Source organism: Perca fluviatilis, chromosome 12 (assembly GCF_010015445.1).
Source record: "Perca fluviatilis chromosome 12, GENO_Pfluv_1.0, whole genome shotgun sequence".
Classification (NCBI taxonomy): Eukaryota; Metazoa; Chordata; class Actinopteri; order Perciformes; family Percidae; genus Perca; species Perca fluviatilis.
Genome location: NC_053123.1, coordinates 21654728 through 21678224, shown reverse-complemented (window position 1 = coordinate 21678224; position 23497 = coordinate 21654728). Strand labels below are relative to the sequence as shown.

Sequence of the window (23497 nt, the reverse complement as noted above, 5' to 3'; positions counted from 1 at the left end):
ACATTAGCATTAAGTGCATTTTAGTCTAGTAGTTTGTGCAAATGGCCAAAAGATTCAGATTCCCTGAAATGGTGAAAAACAGCAAGTGTGAGAATAGAACCTATTGCCTTTCCATTCTCTGCAAAGTCTGCTGGATGCCACCCCCCCTCCCCTCTCCAGCTCTCCTGCTTCCTCAAAATAGCTCACTATTGACAGGCCACTGCAGAGAGTGATGGAGAGAGAGGCTGGGTACATGAGCACTTCCTATGGATCAAAACATTAGACCCTTTCTACAAAACCACTCTCTAATAGAATCTTGCCACCTTTCATTCTTCCAGATCAGTTGGAGCATTTTGATCTGATTGAGCAGTTTCTAAAAACAACACTGTGCCAACTCTTCTGTGGTTGTAGTTTGTTTGTAACCTCTGTTGAACATGTAACACAATCCGAGAGCCCTTTCTCTCCAGGCAGCTAAAGTATGACCCCCATCAACTAAATTACTCCTATTTTATCTCCTGTGGTGTAACCACAACAGACCTTTAACAGACCAACCTTTCAATCTCATCGTCTTTGTTGAGGATCTCCATGTAGTTGTCTTTCAGTCTCAGATAGGTGTAACCCAGCCTGGCAACGAGAGTGAAGGAGAAAGAGAGAGAAAGGATTAATTCAAGTCCGAGTAAATATACACTAAGCAGTATTACTCAATTGTATCACACTTGAAAAGGTGTTCTGACGCATTTAGCGTAACCTGAGCACAGACACTTACAGTAAGACACATCTGTGAAAGCAATATGTTAGAGCAACAAACTGTGACTTGGCATGTTGGACCATGTGCCTTACATATGTCTAAGACCACGTGCAGACCAAATATAGCACTGTGTTAAAAACAAATCAGGGTCTGTGTTGGTGTGGGCATGTTGCTTTAGGTAAATATAATCCAGGAAGACCAGTTACATTAGGGGTGGGGGGAAAAAATCAATACAGCAGAGTATCGCAATATTTTCTGTGGTAATACTGTATCGATACACAGACGCCAAGTATCGATCTTTTATTTATTGTTGGTCAGTTTGTCTGCTTGACAATCAGATTTTGCAGAAATACATTTGAAGTGAGATGAACAAACCGAGAAATGTATCTTTTTAGATAAAACGGATGTTGACAACGTTTCCTTTTGGGGACATAATTTGAAATTGGGAAAAATTTGAAGTTGGAAAAAAGTTAATGAATTGCAATATATCGCAGAATATTGCAATATGTTTAAAATCGCAATAATATCGTATCGTGACATAAGTATCGTGATGATATCGTATCGTAAGGCCTCTGGTGATTCCCACCCCTAAGTTACATACAGAAAAAGTTATCACGTCTTTCATGGTCAAGCAGTCACGTGTTCTTGACTGGCTAAGTTAGTCTCCTGTCCTCAATCTGAATGTAATTATGTCACTAAATGAAGGTGCAAGCCCCCAAAACAAGCATGCTGCATTATGGGCCTGGCAGATTTTCACAATGGAAGACACGTTTTTTGTTAGTGTGTGTGTGTGTGTGTGTCTGTGTGTGTGTGTGTGTCACTTCAGATAGTGATTGACAGCAAAGTATTTCCAACCAATAATCAAACACAATGATTCATTAAAGGTTAATTCATTCTGGTCCCCTAAAATTGGGGCACTATGAATATAATGAGCTGTGTGTGTTAACCTTTTCATTCCCTCCACCAAAGCAACCTCATCCGGTGAGGAGGAGATGTAGAAGGAGGTGGGCCTGCCCTGGTGGATGCCCCTCTTGATGCCATCCACTGTCTCCTCCTCCTTCACCTGCACCGTGTGACACAGACACAGCGCCCGGAAAAACAGATCCTCGTGTTCCTAAAGAAACACAATCATAAATTGTACACTTTTTTTTACGAATGAAACTGTTCAGTCAAAAATGCATAACTGAAATAAAATATAAAAGACCCAACTTTCCAAACTTTATTTTCTTGTCCTTTAGATCATTTTATGGACATGTTTGGTGCAATTTAGTCATCGCAAGTTTTCTCCACTTTAAGTTTTGTGAGGGAGTGCTCTTCTCTCTCTGGTCATTTGTGGTGGCTTCTGCTGCTCATGCTGACAACACACTTTTTCTTCTATTAAATCTAAACAAATCACTGTTGCCACTGCCAGAAATGCAAGCCTCATCACTTTTCTGTGTACCAGAGGACGTTTTCATCCGTGTAAGACACAGCAAACACTTAGGGATTACAAAGAAAATGTCAAAGTTTCCGTGAACTAGATATACAGGCTGTATTCCTACTGTGTGTATCAGCAAAACAAACATTTGGTAATATATAAATGTCAGAGATAATTACTTTAATGGTCCTCCTGCCTACAAACGTGACATGTTGGTTTATCTGTGAGCGTGGCTTACTCACATTTTCAACTAAAATATCTTAAGAGTTTTCTTTACTCTTGTTTTCATCTCTATTTGGCAGCAGAGTTAGCACAGCCAAGAGTCTATTCAGGCTGGATTTAGAAACCTGTTTACTTTGTCAAACACACATACTTACTCTCCTGTATCCTCCAGGTGAGGAGTCAATCATGTCTATACTGGAGGCAGCACTGAGGATTTGGCCGTTGCAGATGGCATGCGGGATGTAGACATTCCCATCAACGCAGCATTCAATAAACTCCATGTTGTTCTCAGTGAGAGTGCCTGTCTTATCAGTAAACACATACTCCACCTGGGAGAGAAGGAAGAAAGAGTAAGGGCGCGTCTGCAAATTTGTTTCAGATACTGTATGCAAGTGTGTGTGTGTGTGTGTGTGTGTGTGTGTGTGTGTGTGTGTGTGTGTGTGTGTGCGTGTGCTCATGAACCTGTCCCAGCTCTTCATTCAGGTCAGAGGTGTTGACCTGAGCACCCTCTCCCAGCTCTTCATCAAACATTTCCTCATCCCAGGTGATGAAATAGGAGCCCAGGAATTTCTGCATCTCCACCGTCACGTACATAGACACTGGGATGATGTAATTGAACAAGACCATGAAGGCCAGGAAGTCTGTGAATGCTCGGATCACCTGAAGAAGGAAGGAAGAAAGACAACAACTGTGAAGTTTTAGGTAAATGAGACTTGGGACTGGATGTCAAGACTGTTTTCAAGTTAGAGGTTGATGAACAGACCATGTGGCGCTGGCGCTCGTTCTCGGTCCTGTGGTTGTACCAGGGCTCGTCTCTGTCTGGAGACCACTGCCAAGCATATTTCAGAACAGTGTTGATCACCGCTTTACTGATCAAGATGCACAGATACACTATCAGAAAGGCATTCATTGACCTGCAAAAAAGACAGGGTAAAGATTAGGAAGAGAAAACAGAAAATGTACCAATCCCACTATAAATCCAAATCATGCATTTGAAGGAGTGGGGACGTTAATCATACTTTTCTACAGCAGAGCGCTTCTGAGATTTAGACTGGTAATTAAGCGCCATCTTAGTCTCCATACCAGTGTAGACTGCAACAGCTGAGGGGAGAGAAAATGCTGAGTTATCAAGAAAATAACGACATCAGCCTTTCCTCTAATTTGGCTCAAACATTCAAGAGACATTAAACAGAGTGAATCCGCATATTACTACCATAAATATGTTGTGTGTTCTTCAGTGTGGCTCCTCTAAGGAGCAAATTCTCAGCCCCAAGAGGTCTGCAAGAATGAAACAGAATTCTTGGCTGTCTTTAATTCAGAAAAAAAACATTACAGACATTTGCTTAATTGAACAAATGAGTTGACCTTGTCAATACAAGCTATACCCGGTAACAGAAAAGTACCTGATTACAATAAAAAGTACTCACCTAGCAACAGGCTCTTCTTTGTCCTTGTAAATATTGATGCGTCCCACAAATCTGCAAAAAAAGTCACAGCAAAATGAAATCAAGAGAAGCATCAAGGGAATATCTGCTTCTAAAAGGTTGTGGATGGTAATATGTGTAGGGAGATGAATCAGTGAGACTGTGTCACACTCACTTGTAGAGGTCAGGCTGTGGTTGTTCACATTCAATAGTGGCATGTAGCGAATCCACCTCCTGCTCCGTTCTAAAGGCCATGGTATCTTGTACAGCATAATAGGTCTGAGATAGAAAGGTGGAGGAAGGGGCAAGAAGAAGAAGACAACAGAGGAAAATGTCACCCGCAGCCACTAATGAGAGCAAGGTTCATTTGATTCCTCTGTCTGGCTTCCAGCAGATTTTCTAAATGACTGGGCGAGCCATGGACGTGAACCGTTACAGACCGCGCCCTGGATCAGCAGAGGACAGCATGCTGGGATGGTGAGCACATCGGGGGGTCACCCCGGGGGCATGTATGAGGAGATTGGGTGGATTACTCTACCATACGCTATGGGAGGTGTGTGTGTGTGTGTGCGCGCTCAGCCATACGTGGTGGCAATGAGCATCAGAAAGGGAAAATGTAAAATGATGTGCGTGGCGTAGTGTCGCTTACATCATTAAACATGTGTGTCTGAATTCATGTGCTGATTGATAAGTATCTTATTTTCATTATTGATAAATATGCTAATTATTTTCTCGATTGATTGTTGTCCAAAAATGTCAAAAACTACTGAAAAATGCATCACAGTTTCCTTAAGCCTTATGCGATGTCCTTACATTGCTTGTTTTGTCTGAATAACAGTACACAACCAAATCTTGTCAGTGTATTATCAGTGTATGACAAAGAAAAGCCCCAAATTCTCACATTTAAGAAGCTGGAACGGTTTGATACAGTGGATGGTTTACTTTAAATTTAGCTGAGTTGTTTTGTAAAGACCTACTGAATCATAAAGCTTTCCTATTTTAGGATCAAAGACGGTATGTTTTAAATTGCTACTACTTTTACAGCACTAGCACCTTGTGACTGGACTCCCCATCCAGGCTGGCTGTGGTAACATAGCAGGTCCCATCATGGCGGCTGGAAGAGAGCAGGATGAGGTCACAGGGGAAAGTCTCGTCCTCCCTCACCACGACAATGTCCCCCACCTGACAGAGCAGGACAGACACAACACACACCCTGTAATGGCTTTCACGTCAATAATAAATGAACAGGTATTTTGACACAGATAGTAAAAGACAAACAGACAGACAGTCTGCTCATCCTTTACCATTCCTTTTCTTTTTTTTTCTCCAAAGGATTGAGAAGTTGCATAACGGATAATGCGAGCGGAGCAGCTTAAGCTCTGATAAATCCCATCTCCACGGTGACCATACACATGACACACGCTCTCTGAATTTGCATGATTAATATATTCATCATTATTCCTGCTCCCAATTCACACTCTAATCCTCTCTGTTTGATCTACAGTAGTGAGAAACCTTTGGTACAGAAAACGCTGGACGACGTATAAAGGGAGACTGAACAAGAGAGGATGAGAGTTTCTACTGTAAAAAGTCTTTCTCTACTAATGGCATCCAGTGAAAACTACTGCTATGGCAACACAATCTATAAGACTCTGTAGCCTTTAGGCTGGGCAGCCGTATTGAAGACTTATTCTAAGATGCACCTCAACATCCCACACAGTCTGCATGCTGGACAGGAGCAGCAGACGCAGCAGAAATGAGATGTACCTGCACCCTTTATATACCCTTCAACACAAAAGTGAAGACTGAGATATACCGTATCTGTACACTCATGTTATGTAGTCTGACACCTCCGTTTTCATTCATGCTAGGATGATATGAGATATATATCTGCAGAGTAATATGCCAGCTCAGTGAAGCTGGTTCATGTTTTTCCAAAGAAATCTTCACCTCTCACCTGCTACCAGGAATAGGACTACTAAATAAAACAAAACAATATTAATTGGCATCTTATTTACTCTACGTAATCATCTCGCTACCATTCTTTCCACCGTATTCTGAGCACTCTGCAATCTGTCCTGAAAAAGTAGCTGACTTCCAACACTGTTGGAATCATTCATCTCCATCATAGAATCAGGGTTTCTGCAGTCTTTTCAAGACCTTTTTTCAAACTCATACCAGTCAAAAAATCCCAAAAAACTGGTAAGGTTAATAAGGCCAACAATATTTATTAACTGCATGAATTTATTAAGTTTTCTTGCTACTGTGGCTAGAGACAGCAACCATATTAGCTGCAGGTCTAAAGGCGCTGACTGGAAATCCCCAGAAAAGGATTGAACAGCCTCCTGCATGCACAATCCACTGTTGCATGAGTCTCACTTGTATAAGCGTAACGGCTCCTGACAGCACAAAACCAGGTACAAAAAAAGATAATAAGATATAATAAGCACTTTTCTATTTTGTGCTTTTACAATTTTACATGATGTTTTAGAAAACGACAACACATTGTCAACAAAACCCCATAAAAAGACCAAAACCAACAATGAACTGACCTGACTAACAAGTATTGTCTGTGAAGGCAAAGCCTGGTTATTCTTCTGTGCCATAACCTCCATTGTGGTCCAAAAACTATTCAAAACATATCAATGAGCCACACAGCTGCACTGTTTTCCCCTACGTGTTCATTTATTACAATGAACATGGGCACTGTAGTTTATTATGAGTCGACCCCACATAGTCTGCCCTGCTGTTGTAAATGCTAAAAACTGTTATACTCCCCCAACAAATGCACTATTTACTGCCGTTTGAGTAACGTTTTCTAAAAACTAGTGTCCATCTGTTTTAGGAGATTATTTAGTTTTAAAAAGTATATAGTTGTGACACATTTTTCAAGATGTACGTTTTCAGTAAGGAGGAATAGGCTTGGGACTGACACAGACAGAGGAGAGAAGTCAGAAAATGTTGAGAGGCGGACTAATGCATTGTTGCTTTTCATGGAATTTGTTGACAAAAACAAGAACATATAATGGCTCCAGTCTTATCCTCTTAAGACTTCTGTCCTGGTCGATTTAGCAACACCTTTGGTTACTAGTGGTAACTTCACGTGCATATCAGGGACGATTCTAAAAAAACAACAACTGCTAAATCAGTAATTTCATTAGCCGATAATTTCTGAACTAGCTACCGAACAACAACGTCAGCAACGTTTTTTGACACTATTAACACTATGATGGAACTAAATCTGACACTTTATAAGTCTCAGTAATAACGAACAATTTGACACAATGTTCTAACATTCAGCAATTTTAGTTTACGTTTCAATTTGGGTTCTAATCTGCGCCATGAAATGACCAACTTCTTCTCTGGGGACTACCGTCCAACGTTAAACTTCACAACCGCACTACTGCTCTCCCTCTGACAGATCAGATAAAGACTCAGCCAAAGGCCGGAGTCTGGCACAACCTCCTCCGATTGGCCAAAACTATGTTTCTGTTAACCCTTTCCTTGACTGGGTTACTGTGATTAGCAGTGGTGACAGCGACACAGGATATTAAACCTGTTTGAAGCCCTTTGAACCTGTAATTGTTTTTCCTCTGTCACTAACAGACAAGTTTGCAAACTCTAACTTGAAGCACTAAAATGTATTAAGAAAAAAAGAATATTATTTTTTTTTTTTTTATTATTATTATAATTTTTAGGGGGGCTGAGATGAAATCTTGAGACCCCCTAACAAGGGTCTGAAATCGCCAATGGTGCATATTAATAATACAGGTCCCAGATTTCTGTGCGAAATGACATCTGAGTCGACCACTGGGGGCAGCAAACACATCTTGAGCAGCTCCTTTGTTGGAAATGCAACAGAAGACTTCTGTATTTGTTTACAGGGCAACCAAACAATTGGCTAAGAGTAACTTTGTTTTAATAAAGAAAATTAAACAGGGCAGTCAACAGTGTTGCCTGAAATGGTAATACTGAACTCCCGATCAATTGTCTGTGTGTAATTTGAATTCAACATGGGAAAGTACGGTGGCCGGGAAGTGCAATGCAACATTACAAAGAATGAAACACTTTTACATTTTGGAAAACAAATTTACATTTTGGAAAACAAAATAACATTTTGGAAAACAAATTTACATTTTGGAAAACAAAATAACATTTTGGAAAACAAATTTACATTTTGGAAAACAAAATAACATTTTAGAAAACAAATTTACATTTTGGAAAACAAAATAACATTTTAGAAAACAAATTTACATTTTAGAAAACAAATTTACATTTTGGAAAACAAATTTACATTTTGGAAAACAAAATAACATTTTAGAAAACAAATTTACATTTTGGAAAACAAATTTACATTTTGGAAAACAAAATAACATTTTAGAAAACAAATTTACATTTTGGAAAACAAAATAACATTTTAGAAAACAAATTTACATTTTGGAAAACAAAATAACATTTTCGAAAACAAATTTACATTTTAGAAAACAAATTTACATTTTGGAAAACAAAATAACATTTTAGAAAACAAATTTACATTTTCGAAAACAAATTAACAAGATGCAAAACACTTTTACCAGTCCCGAAACAAATTTACAAATGACAGATTCTTCACGGAAAGGGAATGTACCACATACCGGAAGTGATGAGGTTTTGTATACATGTCGCCTTGACTACGGCAGTTATGGATCGAATGCGTCAATAGAGCCGCCATCTTGGAACAGGGGAGGCACTGCCTTATATACTGTCTATGGGCCGTCCTTAATGCATCAGCGTCAATGTAGGCAAAGGTCTAACGGAAATAAAATCACTATAAATCGTCAAAATCTCATGCGATGTTCTTGTTTTTTTAAACAAAAAGACAAAGAGACTAATTAATGTGTTAATACAAAGAATATTTATTATAATCAGTTCACAGATATGAGTACAAACGGAAACTTCACCCTTCTGAACTAAGAGGTTCTGCTTCAAAGTGAAGTTTAAACAGACTGAAATGTCCAGGCTCACTCCCCCACTAATGATTCATTTATTTCTGCATGTATTTATTTATTTAACGAGACTTTAAGTCGTGTTTCGTCGTCCACAGTCCGAGTCCCGCCAGACTCCCTTTAGGAAACCTGTGATTTAAACTTCAGCAGGCTGTGACAGTCCGGTCCGTTTTAGTCCTGGATCTGATTCTCCGGGCTTCCCTTCCCTCCAGCGGGCCCAGCAATACGGCCTGGGTCTCCAGCTGCGTAGTGTCGGTTTTGGCTCCCAGGAATGGGCAGTGAGCTCCAGGTCCTGCAGCTGCAGACGGACTCAGCTGCCCCCTGCTGTAGCTTCCCGATCCGGCCGCGGCTGTCGATACGTTCCCTGTTTTTCCAATGTTTCCGCAGGTCCGCGTTCATATAAAAACTCCAAACAACGACCACACGTAAAGTCACCATAAACTTCATTCACGCCATATACTCACTCACAACAACACAAATTGACTGCGCTCACCAACAACACCTCATCACTTCCGGTGGTATGTACATTCCCTTTCCGTGAAGAATCTGTCATTTGTAAATTTGTTTCGGACTGGTAAAAGTGTTTTGCATCTTGTTAATTTGTTTTCTAAAATGTAAATTTGTTTTCGAAAATGTAAATTTGTTTTCGAAAATGTAAATTTGTTTTCTAAAATGTTATTTTGTTTTCCAAAATGTAAATTTGTTTTCTAAAAGGTAAATTTGTTTCTGGAAAATGTTATTTTGTTTTCCAAAATGTTATTTTGTTTTCCAAAATGTAAATTTGTTTTCTAAAACGTAAATTTGTTTTCGAAAATGTTATTTTGTTTTCCAAAATGTAAATTTGTTTTCTAAAACGTAAATTTGTTTTCGAAAATGTTATTTTGTTTTCCAAAATGTAAATTTGTTTTCTAAAATGTTATTTTGTTTTCCAAAATGTAAATTTGTTTTCTAAAATGTTATTTTGTTTTCCAAAATGTAAATTTGTTTTCCAAAATGTAAATTTGTTTTCCAAAATGTAAATTTGTCTCGAGCTTTGTAAAAGTGTTTCATTCTTTGTAATGTTGCATTGCACTTCCCGGCCACCGTAGGAAAGGCATCCATCAGTAACAATATAAACTACTACTACTATATGGAAAAGTAATACGATTACAAATAATATTGAATGTAATTGCCAAAGAAATGCCAGCCATTAATAGTAGCAAAAATGGGTTTTGATATAAGTCTAATCAATTTTGATGAATGAGACTGAGGCACAATACCAAACAGTGATCTGCTATTGCATCAGAATGACATAAGAGAACACCACAGGATGATGACAGGAATATCCTAACTTGTGAAATACATCAGCCCTGTTCACTTGCCAAGGGGACGCTTGCATGGTGCACCAGGGGACACTATAAATGCTCCTCTACTACAGTTTCAGGGCAATTAATTGGTGGAAAAGAAAAGAGAGAGCAAGAGAGGAAGGAAACAAAGTTAGAGAGGACTGCAGAGAGAAAGAGAAGGGGGAGTGTGAGAGACAGTTATAGAAAAAGTGAGCTATGCAGCAGTACCGTAGTGTTGCTTTGTGGCCTCAGGTGCTATGCTCCTCTAATGAGGCCATTCTTACCCGTAGCTTGTGACTTTGTGTCCTCACCACCTTCCCCTGCTGCACCACGTCAACCGGACACTCGTTTATAGAGCAGTCAGCCTTGTGTCTGAGCCAGTCCTCATAGCCCTGAGAGAGCAAGAGGGAAGCGGCAAGAGAGAGGGATAGACAACAAGATTGTAAGATAAAAGGAAGAGAAAGTGTTTGTTGGCAGGGGGAAACAGAATATAGATTATTGTGCAGAGAAAATCGGGGCCAGAGCATAGTATGACATCAAGAGAGACGGAGGGGGGGAGGTGAAAGTCATCCACTGTAATTAATTAGCAATGTGCTCCATGAGATTAGTGTTAGTGACCTGTTTCCTGGATTTCTAGCTAAAACGTCATGTTTTAGATTTATGTCCCAGCAAAATGCAGGCTTCCTCAGCCAGAACAGCTCTACAGTATCTATCACTGATAGTACCCCATCCCTCAGTACCGGGACGCGGTAGAGAGGATGCCTCTCCCAGTGGCATGTGATCCTCAGCTAGAGTGATTAACAGAGGAGAGCATTCATTATCATATTTCTCACATCACCAGACATATTCAATGGCATGTCCTTTCGCTGAGAGAGGAATGTGTATATACAGATCATAGAGCAGCCGTTTGGTAGAGAGTGTGTATTTGATGCTGGGAGTTGGTGTGTGAGCGGGGATCGTTGTGGGCAATATTTCCCAGAAATGTGAACATGTTTGTGTGTGTCCTACCTGTTTTATTGCAGTGACAGTGATTACAAAGAAGAGGGGCAGGCCGCTGGTGACTGGGCTGGTGGGGGTGTCGATGATAAGCTGCAAGGGAAAGGAAGAGAGAGAGGAAGGTGCAGGGGGAGGGGAGAACAGAAAGAAGAAGGAAGAGGATGCCAAGTAATGCAACGCTGAGTAGTAGGAAGTACATCAGGGAAAAGCTTCTGTAATAAGGAATCAAGCACCAATCTGGCAATGTTAAAGTACCCAAGTAATCACATCTTGTTTGATTTCCTCCATCTGCACTTACAGGAAAAATCCATTCTGGGATAGTTAACTTTGTCATGTTTCCTTCCCTATTTTTAGCCAGAACATGTGCATACCGGTATGTAGAAAGTAACACCAACAAAGTGGGACCTTTTCAGTCGACAAAAAAGAAAGAGGAGTACAAACATTGCTGCCTTGTGCCATGTCCAGTTTGCCCCATTAGATGGTGTAGTATTTCACATGCTACTAACTAAGACCCAAGCTGTGGCTATGTTGCATTCTGGTCTTCTAAGGCAACTGCTGGTAAAGAAATGGTTGTATCCTCCTCTTCCTCTATGATGAGTTTGTCCTTGCATGATTATTCAACATTTTGTGCAATATAGTGGCTCAAGGAAAAAGCTGCTTCTTTTTGATTCTGTATTAGTCAGACATACACAGAGAGGTACAGCAACCATTATTTCAGGAAAATATGATGTTAGCAAATTTAAATTATGTTGGTAATCCTCATCCAGGTTACCTCACCAGAGGGGCAGGATTTCACTGTTAATCTTGGATAATTGCTTTTATTTCTTACTGAACTCATTGATTACACATCCCACTGTTAGTTTAAGTTTATTTTTGCTTTATGATTTAAATTAATACATTATTTGTTAATTGGCTTTGTTGAGTGCATCTCATTTTTTGTCATGGCCGTGCGGCCCGGTTTGTGACACATAGCATTCAAGCGCTAGGATTGGCCAGGCATCCCATGCTCACGCATTCAGGCCTATCCCCTGACCAATAGGGCTATCCTGACCCTAACCACTAGACGTCAATGCCTAACCTCAACAATCTGCCTATCACTCAGCTGCTACGCCAAGAAAAGTAGTGGGATTCATAATAACGAGAGAGCAGAATTTAAACTGCCATCAGCACTTATCTGAATGGTTATTGCACATGGTTGCCTAAAGTTAATGTAAGGCTATGAGGCAAAAACAATGTCTGAAGATGTAAAACTGTAACATAGAACAATCTTATTTAGCAAAAAGGTTTAATGTGGTTGTATGTGCAGCTCGATCACTAAAAGTAACAAAACCCCCAAAACATTTCTTCAGTTTCCAAGGTTTACACATTTTAATTCTATAAGAAACTATAGGAAACGTTAGTAAAGTAAACTTACTGGGTTCTGAAATGTCTGAAATGTCACCTATTGGATGAACTGCCAAGTCTTTTTGTGGGAAGCTAATGGGAATCCTAATAATGAAATGAAACTTTACCAAATTATCTCCAAAGTTACAATGTTTTCACCATTCACTGGTTCCACCGATCCAATAACAAGTAAGACACTCTCTCAGCTAACTCTGAATAATCCTTATGTTTTCAGATTTGTGCCACATCTATTTTAAACTTGCTTAAAAATACTGAAAAATCCAATCTTGGAAAATCATCAGTAATCTAATTTACACTATAAAGTTACCTGTGTATGAAAAATGGAGCAGTGTTCAGCTGTCAAACTTCTACAGCTGCCCTGAAAATATTGTGATGCAAAGCCATGCATGCTGTGTAGGTATTAAAAAAATAAAGCACAAAATGGACCCATAATGCATTTTTGTTTTAACAAATAGACAGCTGGGAGAGTATTTCCTTGGAGCTTCACTGTTGTGTTTTCGGATCAAACAAAGAAAGGTGGAAAAAATGACCACTGCTTATAGTTTTCATGAAAATCTCACCTGCACCAGAAATATGACCAAGAAGTAGAAGTTAGCGATTCTTCTGAACTGCTCAAACAAATTCTTGGGAATGAAGTTCCAGAAGGTATACTGTGGGACAGAGGGACAGCAGAATTAGTATCACGCACATAAAAACAGAAAAGGAAACAATGGCACATTATCATCCGGTCCCTCTGGCGAGAGAATTGGTGCCGCACAGCTTGACGAATACAGGCAAAGTGAAATGTGTCACCCTTAAAAACACAGGCACAAATAAGATTACATGGTTGTCTAAATATGAAACAAAACAACAGCATGGTGATAAACAATGTTATGGCTCTGACTCAGGGGCTGTGGCTCGCTCACCTTGGAGGAGACGATGCGGTTGTCGGGGTAACGCTGAGGGATGTTGGCCTCAGCTCCCGGAGGAGGTTCTTTATGCCCGATGTACACCGTCCGACTGTCCACCCAGATCTCCTCCCCTACACACTGAGGGAGAGAGAGATATATGTGGAGAGACAAAATGGGGTTAAAGCACTTTGTTCAGCCTTGGTAATGTGTTTGCTTTTGACTCATGAGCTATTTACTATCTACTATCATTATGGAATATAATAACATTGATATTTATTAGACTTTGTGATCCGCCCACACAAACTAAATGCAGACTGACAAAGTCCACTGTAAATGTATGCGTCATCTATAGTTTAGAATTAATTATCCAATGTTGCTTCTTTTAAGCCAAGTATGCTCCAGTTTACTGGATGTATAATTTTGTTTTTTGTTCTCAGCACTAACAACACTAATTAGTTGATCGGCGGAAAGTTAAATAATTCATCATTTAAGTCGTTTATCAAGAAAAAAATGCCAAAGATTCACTAGTTTCTGCTTCTGAAATATAATGATTTGCTGCTTTTCTCTATGTTATATAGGCCTAATTGTAAATCGAATATCTTTGGGTTTTGGACTGTTGGGTCAAACAAAACAAGCACTTTGAAGATGTCACAATGGGAAACTGAGATGGATTTTGTTGTGGCGATAAATGGACTATGATTAAATGAAAAAATATCCACAGATTATTTTAATAGTGAAAGTTGTAACCCTAAACAACACTTAATCAAAATCCTCTTAAATGTAATAAGGTTCAAATGAATTAAGAATGAATGAATAATAAAGAAGCTTGACTAACCGTCCTGGATTAAACAAGACTGTTACACGACTTCAGTCACTTCTTTAAACTAACAACTGAAGGATGAGTGTATGTTTGTTGATGTGTGTGTGTGTGTGTGGGGAATCAGCTCTGAGTCACACAAGTATAGATTTATCATTAATTTATCTTTTCATTTCTTCCTGCAGGACCTATCTGCAGTCTGCGCTCCATACTTCGATTACTCTTCTACACAGATCCAAAACAACATTGTTGGTTTTACTATAACAGACTTGATACAAAATAATGCACATTGGATCGTGTGTATGCAAACCTCCATCTCAGTTCATCTCTCATCTATATTACATCTAAGTAGCTCCCCGGGGACAAACAGAGTGCACTCTGGGAGTTTAGTGCAGCACATATTTTTTTCAAGGTGTCCTTCAACAAACACTATTGTGGAAAGAGAGCTTTCCAAAAAAACAAAACAAAAAAAAATTAAAAATAAGAGTTAAGAGACCACGGCATTCAGCTGTTTGTTTCCATCTGGCTTCCTACATGACTCTTAATGTTTTGGCCTGAGTGGGCAGCGTGAGCGTAGCCTTTGGCAAAGCAGCCCGCCTGACACGGATCAAAGCAAAAGTGTTGACCATTAGCAAAAAGTTCTAGGACAAGCACTTCAGTGGAAGCAGCGCTTCACTGCTTAAAATGTCCTCAACATTTTGGCAGGGATGCAGCTCATAACTGCCAATGACCAAATCTTTTATTATTCAGAGTCCAGATGTCTCCTCAGTAACCTTGTAAATTCAAAATACGTCTCAAAAGTTTACACTTAAATACTACTATAAAATTAAGGCTACTGTAACTTTTCCTAATGAAATCTGCCATATAAGAATGTGTCAAAATAGTAAATCTCAATAGCGAAAATCTGTGAGTCACCGATCTAAACTTATCCACAGTTATCAACAGGCGCTTGGCATTGGGATAAAAATAGACATCAAGCCAACAGTGTCAGCTGACTGAAGACCCCTCCAAAACATTAGGGGGGCAACATGACCCAGAGAGATACAGTGAAATGGAAAGAGAGGGATATGGAAAGTGAGGCGGAAAAAGAGTAGCAGATTGAAATGGAGCGAACAGCGGGAGAAGGAGACTGAGGAGGACAAAAGAATAAAAAAGTGACGACAGAATGAAACTGAAAAAAGGTAACAAGGAGGGAGGAAAATGTGTTAAGAAAAAAGAGAAAGACTGACTAACAGGGAGAGAGGGTGGCTGATGTCAAGTAAAAATAAATAGAAGCATTAGTTAATGAGATGTTGACCAGAAAGTTGTAGCACTAGTTATTTTGGTATAGGGTGACAGACCAAACCAAACAGTTAAAAACACACCCCAATCTGTCATAGACATATATACTTTCATGTTCACTGGTCTCAAAACAACACAGTGTCAATAGAAAGTCAAAAATAACTCCATGGCTCTGTTCCTCACACATGGCTCAAATAATCCTGCCTGACATCATGTTAGCCAATTAAAATATCCTATTAATACTCAGCTTTAAATGCTGATTGTGGAAATTGTGATAGTTACACCAACAGATTGATGATTTGTCAATAATTTACATGTTTGTATGTAAAATCCTAACTCTAATCATTTTTCTAATGGTTCCTCTGATGAAACCATTCACTCCAATTTGAAAATGACAAGTGTTACAGTGAAACATTGTTTTGAATATTTTACATCATGTGATTTAGCCTATATATTTAGCAAATATATAGAGTGCAAATAAACATAAAGTATCAATATCAATAAGGTGCAATTAACCATTGTACACAATACCAGAAATGTAAACAGGTTCATGTTAAGTGTCATACTAGATAGTAAGGTGCAAATTCAAAATATGTTTTGTTTTTTTTGTCTGATAAATCGACTAATCGTTCATCACTGGTCCTTATTAATATCATGATTATGACACAGCATATCCACCACGTTCCACTTCTATTCAAACATTTTCCTCCTAAACCCACAATTACCCGATTTGTCCCGTCATATTTGTATCATCACTTTCTCCCTTTTGTTCCCTCCATCTCCTGGCAGTGTGTGTCACGGAGAAAGACACAGAGAGATTGCGTTGTGGTTTGTAGTTATCTGTTCATTAATCCTCACTGATCCGTATCAACCTCCGGTCCACTGTTCCCTCTTCACTCCACTGCTCCATCAGACAAAGTGGCTGGCTGGTTAGTTGCGGGATGTGGAGGCTTTGTCTTTATTAACAACACTGAAACAGCCTCCTAGTAGAGAGGCTGGTCTTACATAACCATCAATCATCAACAACTACAAGATGGATTTGATAACAGCAAACATTCCACCACTGAAAGTTCTCCTTTCGTGTTTCTAGTGGTGCACAGTGTCGGGCAGATGGTTTTGAACTCTGGATTCAACATTAGAGAACAGAAGCAGGTCCGCTATTTTTAAGGTTTAAAAAGCCCAGCAGTCTCTCTAGTTCTGGCATTTTCCACTGGCTTTCTATCTTAGCACTTTGCAGGACTATGGATGTTTATATTTTCATTGTGGAAAAGCAACACCTGACCATGGCAGTGCCATGATCTATCCCCATGGTGTTGCTCCTTTCTCCCGCAGAGGTGTAATAAAAAGGTACACACCATTAACCGGCCTGATTAAATAGCTGTGTCTCATCCCTCCTCCACTGCAGAAGCACACAGCATGTTGAGCAGGTATCCCTCATTAACTCAAATTTCTCTGATTGAGCTTCCTTAATGAACTACCCATGTTAGCTATACAGGGGATGTTGAAACGTAAAAACCCTGATTACACAACACCCATTTGCAGGATGTACATTTTTAGCGCATAGAGTATCAATTTAACGCTCAGTGTTATGGGAAAATATTAAATAATAATTCTATAGTGGGTAGTTTCAACAAAACTGTCGGCGCATTCACATTACACAATCCTTCCATGACCATGCACCGCACCCCCCCACCCCTTCCTCCACACAGTTGCTAGTAGCCAAGGAGGACATGGAGGATTAAAAAAACACGATGGGACTCTTCAGAAGAGGTCATTATCTTCAATTGAGTGTCTGTGCGGGAAAGTCACCGGACGACACCATCTTCTGAACATAGCCATAGTGAGAAATACACAGAGAGTTTTGTGGAGCTGATAGTCTTAATTAGCTTTGTAGCAACTCATTTGTCAATGGCTTGAATGTAACGGGCGTTCATTAATATCAAAAAGTTACGCACTAAAGCTTTAATTGAGAGTATTTAAAAAAGTGAATGCGTGAAAATTTCTGAAAAGACCTGGAGCTGGTTGCAGCAGTAAGTTCAAATTTAGCCTAGATATAAGTGTTTACTAAGTGGACGTTTACACATCATTAAATTAAAATGGGTTACACCACACAAACTTGAACTTACGTGGAAATTAGTTGGTAATACATATTTATACCTACTAACTAATGCCAGATATAGCTGCTACGTAGCTACGAGGCAAGCTCACATTAGCTCCCTCACATATAACTGGTTTAGATTAGAGGGTAAAATATAGGCTATAATATGAAATATTGAGTGTGTATAGTGGACTTCTCTGACCAGACATTTAATAAAATGCTGTTTAATAATGACAAACTGGAAAGATTTTATATAACACAAATATACCTCAAATAACAAAACATCATGCTAATAACGTCAGGCTAAATGGCTAGCTAGATAGCATTGGTTAGGTTAGCATCATCAGGTATTTCCCACTCATTCTAAGAAGAATGGGCAGTTAAATTTAACATTGTTCGCCCCCCTTAAAACTGTTATTTGTTAACTGGCAGTTATGTTAAGCTACAGTGAGTTCCAGCTTTTCATTCACACATTACTAAAGTCTTTACTAGCGAAGACATTGCTTACATTTAATTGGTGCAATTTAATGTAATAAACAGCTATTTTTCAACTAGCTTAAGTAGTGTTACCTACAGTCATAATGAATTTACCAATAGCTGGTGCAACCCAATGGTATGAGCCAAGTCTTACTGATCTACCAGACTGTGTTTCTTTTACATTAAAATGAGAGAAAGGAGCTGCTGAGAAAATCTTTCCTGAGTAAATTAAATTAAGGGTATGAATATTGAAGTATTTCAATATTCCTATTAGTACAGGCTATGAGATTTGCATTAAGTAGAGATAAAAGGAGCCTTGGGACCTTGATCAGCTGAAAAGGAAGGAGGCTACCTGTTCAACATGCACTCCACTGCTACTCATTTGCCATTAATCACCATAGCAACACAGTATACAGCAACAGACAGCTATGCTGTGTCTGCAGGTTCACAAGCAAAGCACCACACAGAGGCTTCATTAAGTATAGACTGAAGATCAAAAGTGTGGGATTTTCTCATTAATTTAAAGCTGTGGAACTCGATTTGACAAGAGATTATTAGGCTTTAAGAAAAATGTGAAGTATTACTGTTCCAGACAATATCCTTGAAATCTTTTTTGTGCTTTCATTTGGTTCCACTAGGACTTTTTTTTGACTATATTCTCTGTGGACAACCCCTTTTTTGGAACAAAGCACTGAAAGGATGAAAAGAGTAAAAATCAAAAGCAGCAGTGAGGACGAAACTAATGAAGTAAGGAGAGGGAACGTAGCTGACGGGGAGTAGTGCCATTCGTGACAGTTAAGTTCTTAGACGATAATATTTTGGTATTGCTACACAGGTGCAGACAGAAAACACACATGTACCCCTATTCTGGTTTGAAAATTTGAAAAACATATTGACCTTTAGCCTTCACATACTGTCTCAACTGCTGACATTGATGACACAAATAACTATATACCTGCAACAAAATCAAAGGATGAATATGAGAAGATTACAATAAAATGACATTTGTATTCTGTTGTTGCCCCAGCTTCCTCTCCCACTTGACTTGCTGTGATCCAACTGTTACATAAGTCTTTAATCCAGCTGTGCTACTTCTCTTCTCCCCTCTCTCTCTTCTCTCCTTTTCTCCCGCCACCGTAATCAGAATCCTAAAAAAAACCTCTTTCTCATTTTGTCTGTAATACAAGCTTAAAAACAGTCTTATAATTAAATGCTGCAGGAGACAAAATAATTCTTATGAGCCGCCACGCAGATGCATGGCTGTTTTCTTTTATATACAGACAGGCAAGCAGGCAAAGCTTTGCCCAAACACAAATCCTGTGTGTTTTTGTCACCTACAGCCTCTGTCTTCCCCACCAGGGCCCCGTCTCTGAGGGGAGCAGTGTCCAGGAATAGATTGCCCTTAACCGTTTGTAGCAGCTAATGTGGCAAACAGTCATCTAGCAGGTTGTGTTCTGCCTTTCAACACCAGCCAGGGGACTCAACGAGCTGTAAAGTTGCAAGAAACCTTTCTAAAGCCCTTCAGCACTCCGGGACTCTGCTGGCACCCATTTGATCAAAGGGTGACATGGCTGGCCTTTCTATTTTATCTGCTGAGGTTGTGAGAGGTCTCCGCAAGAATAACAGTCATATATTCATAGATAAGATGTAAAGGAGGGGGACAAGGGTAAATCAAGCTAAGGACAGGAAGAAGCAGTGGCGGATATAAATCAAACTGTTGTTATCACAAGAGGCTGTTGTGAAAGTGAAAAGGGAAACTTTAAAAATAAGAGAACATATTCAAGTCCCCACAAGATATCATATATCTTTAAATATGACCACCGGCATCCTACTTATCCAGATCATGATCTCATGCAGTTCTCAAGCTTTGCACCAGTCTGAGGCATCACGCCATCGCTATTATTATTACCAGACGACAAAAAGGCACCAGAGACAAGGGAGTGGAGACAATGGACACATATTACACACACACACACACACACACACAGACACACACACAGACACACACACACAACACACACACACACACACAGGATCTGTTTAAACCACAGGAGGTCATTTTACAGATAAAACTCATTATAAATATGAGATAAATGTCTTCCTGTTATGACACACACACACACACACACACACACACACACACACACACACACACACACACACACACACACACACACACACACACACACACACACACACTATATCTTATTGAATTTAGGCTTGGCCATTCTTTTATGCCAACAGAGAAAAAAGTTGAACAGATTCAAGTTATTACGCAAAGAAATGTCCCATTTTAACTTCACGCACTGCAAAACACCATGACATGACACCATATTTTTCTTCACAAAAACTATTTACTGAACTGTACAGGCTCGATTCCCCTGCAATTTTTCTCAGTCAGAAAATACAGAGTACACTGCCTTCAGAAAATTACATTTCTTTCTCATATAAAGTGCTTTACTGGATAGATCTGAATGACTGTCTAGACAAATCATATTATCTCAAATAATAAACAAAATTTTAGTTTGAACTGATTTTCTAGCAAAGCATCTGGAACTATGTCTTAAAGCCATTCTTTTTTATGTCTACAATACTTTTTAACTGGTCTACTCCGTAAAAAATTGTTCATTGATTGTTCATCATCTGTTCAAGTTGTATGTTTTCAAAAACTAAATGTCTGTACCATGGAGAGCAATTGAAATTATTCCAGACCTTTATCATTCTGTGCCCTACAAAGTTGTATATTAAAATATATTACAATGTTGTCAATAAACCAAAACAACAGCAAAGCAGAGTTGGCCGGTGCAACATAACAGAAAAACCCAAAAGTACATCAAGGACAAGTCACAAATCAATGACACAGTGATAATACGGGAACAAGATATGAGGCGAAAGGCTCATAAACTTGGCCCGGTGGAGTAAAGTGAACTCAATCAGAAGTACATCCTTTCATGGCTGAAGAAGCTTTACTAATTCAGCTTTTTCTTCATTTATTGCAAAATTATGAAAGTATGGGAGGCTGGCTACATTTGGGCAGTAACCTTGCTGGGAGTTTACTGCTCTCTCTGTCCAGAGAAAAGGCTTGGGCGCCTTGCTTATCACACATTAATCACCTTACATGATGTAATGTTTGTTCTTCTATGTAGCCTCATTAAGGGAGCAGCTGTTCAGAATATGGCAGGGTTAATAGAGGGGGATAGACAAGTAATAGGAGGACCAAATTTACATCAACCATCCCTTCAATTCTAAATCAATGTCAGGATAATTGAATTAAGGATTCATTCCTATACTTTGTAACGTTGCAGAGTGAGGATACAAAGGAAGAAGGGTGAGAGATGAGGGGCGTGTTCATTGACCCCATTCCTCCCTCCTCCCCTCCGCCTCACCCGTGGATCTGATTTCCCCTGATATTAGACCTGCTGGAGCATCCGTCAAGCTCCCTACACACTGTCACCAAATGCAAATACACACACACACTCGCTCACTGGTACAAGTCTGATGAGCATACATTTTAAAAAAAGCACACACACACACACACGCACGCGCAGATAGTTATCTTCACAGCACCTGAGTCAGTTTTAAGGTCAGGTGAAATGTTCGCAGACTGTATATTGAAGATGTAACAATACTCCAGAGGTGCCCAGTCTGATGAACATCAGCAGACCTGTCAGAGTTAGTTCCCACTAGACACTGTATTCTCTAATTCAGCCACCCACCCAACTAGCTGCTTCCTGCTCTGGCTGAAAAGCAGAGACTGCTGATGGCACAGGCCTGTTCAGACCACACCAACCAGTAATGTAGTTACAGTTCACCATCATCTACTTTGTGGACATTTCCTGCTAACAAACAGATCCCTGATTACAAATGATGACAAGGCATGGCTGTTTTTTTTCTAAAGTTTTTTTTTTTTACTGAAAGTGACAACTTTAAAGCTGCTCTAGTTTAACCAGCACAACTTATCAATCGACCAGGCTGGAGGCAGGTACAAGCAGGTGTACAACCCAGCGCTGCAGATTCCTAAGCTGTGAGTCCTGATTGGGATTTATTTCCCTGCAGACCATGGCAACTGGAAGCCATGAGATAGTTAAGTATGCATGCATATTGTAGCTCACTAAAGCAATGTAACTGGGCCAGCCAAGTTCATTTCTATTCTGCACATTCACCAGCCATCACTGCATCTGTAGCCACTGGCACATTCCCCATTCAGCTCCACAAAATACATTGTAAAGCCCACAGTCAATGGCCTGCCAAAGCAGCCAGAGTGAAATGTTTATCATTGCAGATGAGCAAAGTGTTCATCATCCTGCGCGTCCACGCTCAACCCTCTGAAGGCAGTGGTGTGCAAGGTAATTTCCAACACATAGGCTACTGTAGAAAACATAGCTACACATGTTACATGCATTATATATTGATGCACTTGCAGACACAGAGCTACAGTTGTGACAGTGTTGACAAACGGGGGCCCTTACGTATCTGCTGATGATGTTCCGGAGCTGGGTGAAATCCATCCTTCAGACAGCTCTGGCGGCGAGTAAACTGTGCAACAGAGACGTTCAGCTCTCCTCGGATCTTCGTAAACGCTACCTAACGTGGATCTTTTCACCAGTATCCATCGTTCACCACCTCCGCCACCGCCACCGCCGCCGTGTCTGTGATAGCGAGGAGCAGCGGTCTCTCAGTCGGCTGTTCTGATTTCCATGGCATCCCTGTGAAGAGCCATGCAGCGACCAAGCGATTACAATAACCCACACTCACGCTGCTGGCTACATTTCAGAAGAAATTTCACCGCATGCAAACCTCCAAACCTCTCTGGATAGTCTTCCTGGTTACTCCTCGTTTGTTAAACTGTTTTGTTTTTTTTTTCTTGCAGGAGACGGCCCCTCCTGGAGGCTGTCTGTGTGTCCCGCTCTGTTTTACAGCGGTGGCCGTCGATGTAGCGGCAACGCAAAACGTCCACAGCCGCTCACCCGTCAGATGACTACGCGGCGCATGCGCACTGGGGTTTTTCCTCACCTCTTGAGTATATTCTGAACATGCATCAATCTAAACTCATAATAGTGTCCAAAAATCTGCGCAATACTACATAAGCCACAACATTAAAATAATGTCAATATTATTGTGGTTTGCCAATGTAATGAGGGATTTTTAAATACAAACCTGGTATTACCAAAACAACAGTAAAAGTAAAAGTAAAAGATCTGCATTATCTTTTTTTAGTTACATATAAGTACAGAGGTGTTATCAGCCAAATTTACAAGTTTAAAAGAGTACTCACTATTCAGGCAAAACAGCATTAGTGACATTATGTGATTGTTATTAGCCTACTGATGCATTAACATGTAAGCAGCATTTTAATGCTGTACTTTAGCTGGCAGAGGTGGAGGTGAGTCTACATGATTTGTGTTATAAACTGCTGGTGGTTTAATATCCTGCA

General features: G+C 39.8%; 1 protein-coding gene across 5 annotated transcripts in view; it reads right to left on the bottom strand.

The window, feature by feature from the left end:
* The window catches only part of LOC120569986 (probable phospholipid-transporting ATPase IH), a 36679-nt gene extending 13580 nt beyond the window's left edge, over positions 1-23099 (bottom strand). For 2 of the 5 annotated variants that reach the window (XR_005641000.1, XM_039818209.1), the window contains exons 1-15: positions 22533-23094; positions 13406-13528; positions 13061-13150; positions 11109-11189; positions 10385-10492; positions 4844-4972; positions 3966-4069; positions 3794-3844; positions 3580-3644; positions 3386-3467; positions 3130-3280; positions 2829-3026; positions 2522-2695; positions 1675-1841; positions 532-603 (exon numbers count right to left, since the gene is read on the bottom strand). Coding sequence is in view for 4 of the 5 variants with exons in the window: in XM_039818209.1 (XP_039674143.1) it covers positions 532-603; positions 1675-1841; positions 2522-2695; positions 2829-3026; positions 3130-3280; positions 3386-3467; positions 3580-3644; positions 3794-3844; positions 3966-4069; positions 4844-4972; positions 10385-10492; positions 11109-11189; positions 13061-13150; positions 13406-13528; positions 22533-22571 (1634 nt within the window). In the remaining variant the exon portion in view is untranslated. Of the gene's footprint in view, positions 1-531; positions 604-1674; positions 1842-2521; positions 2696-2828; positions 3027-3129; positions 3281-3385; positions 3468-3579; positions 3645-3793; positions 3845-3965; positions 4070-4843; positions 4973-10384; positions 10493-11108; positions 11190-13060; positions 13151-13405; positions 13529-22532 lie in introns of all 5 variants that reach the window. The other 3 variants (XM_039818206.1, XM_039818207.1, XM_039818208.1) reach the window with 3 other exon arrangements.
* Between the last annotated feature and the right edge of the window lie 398 nt (positions 23100-23497).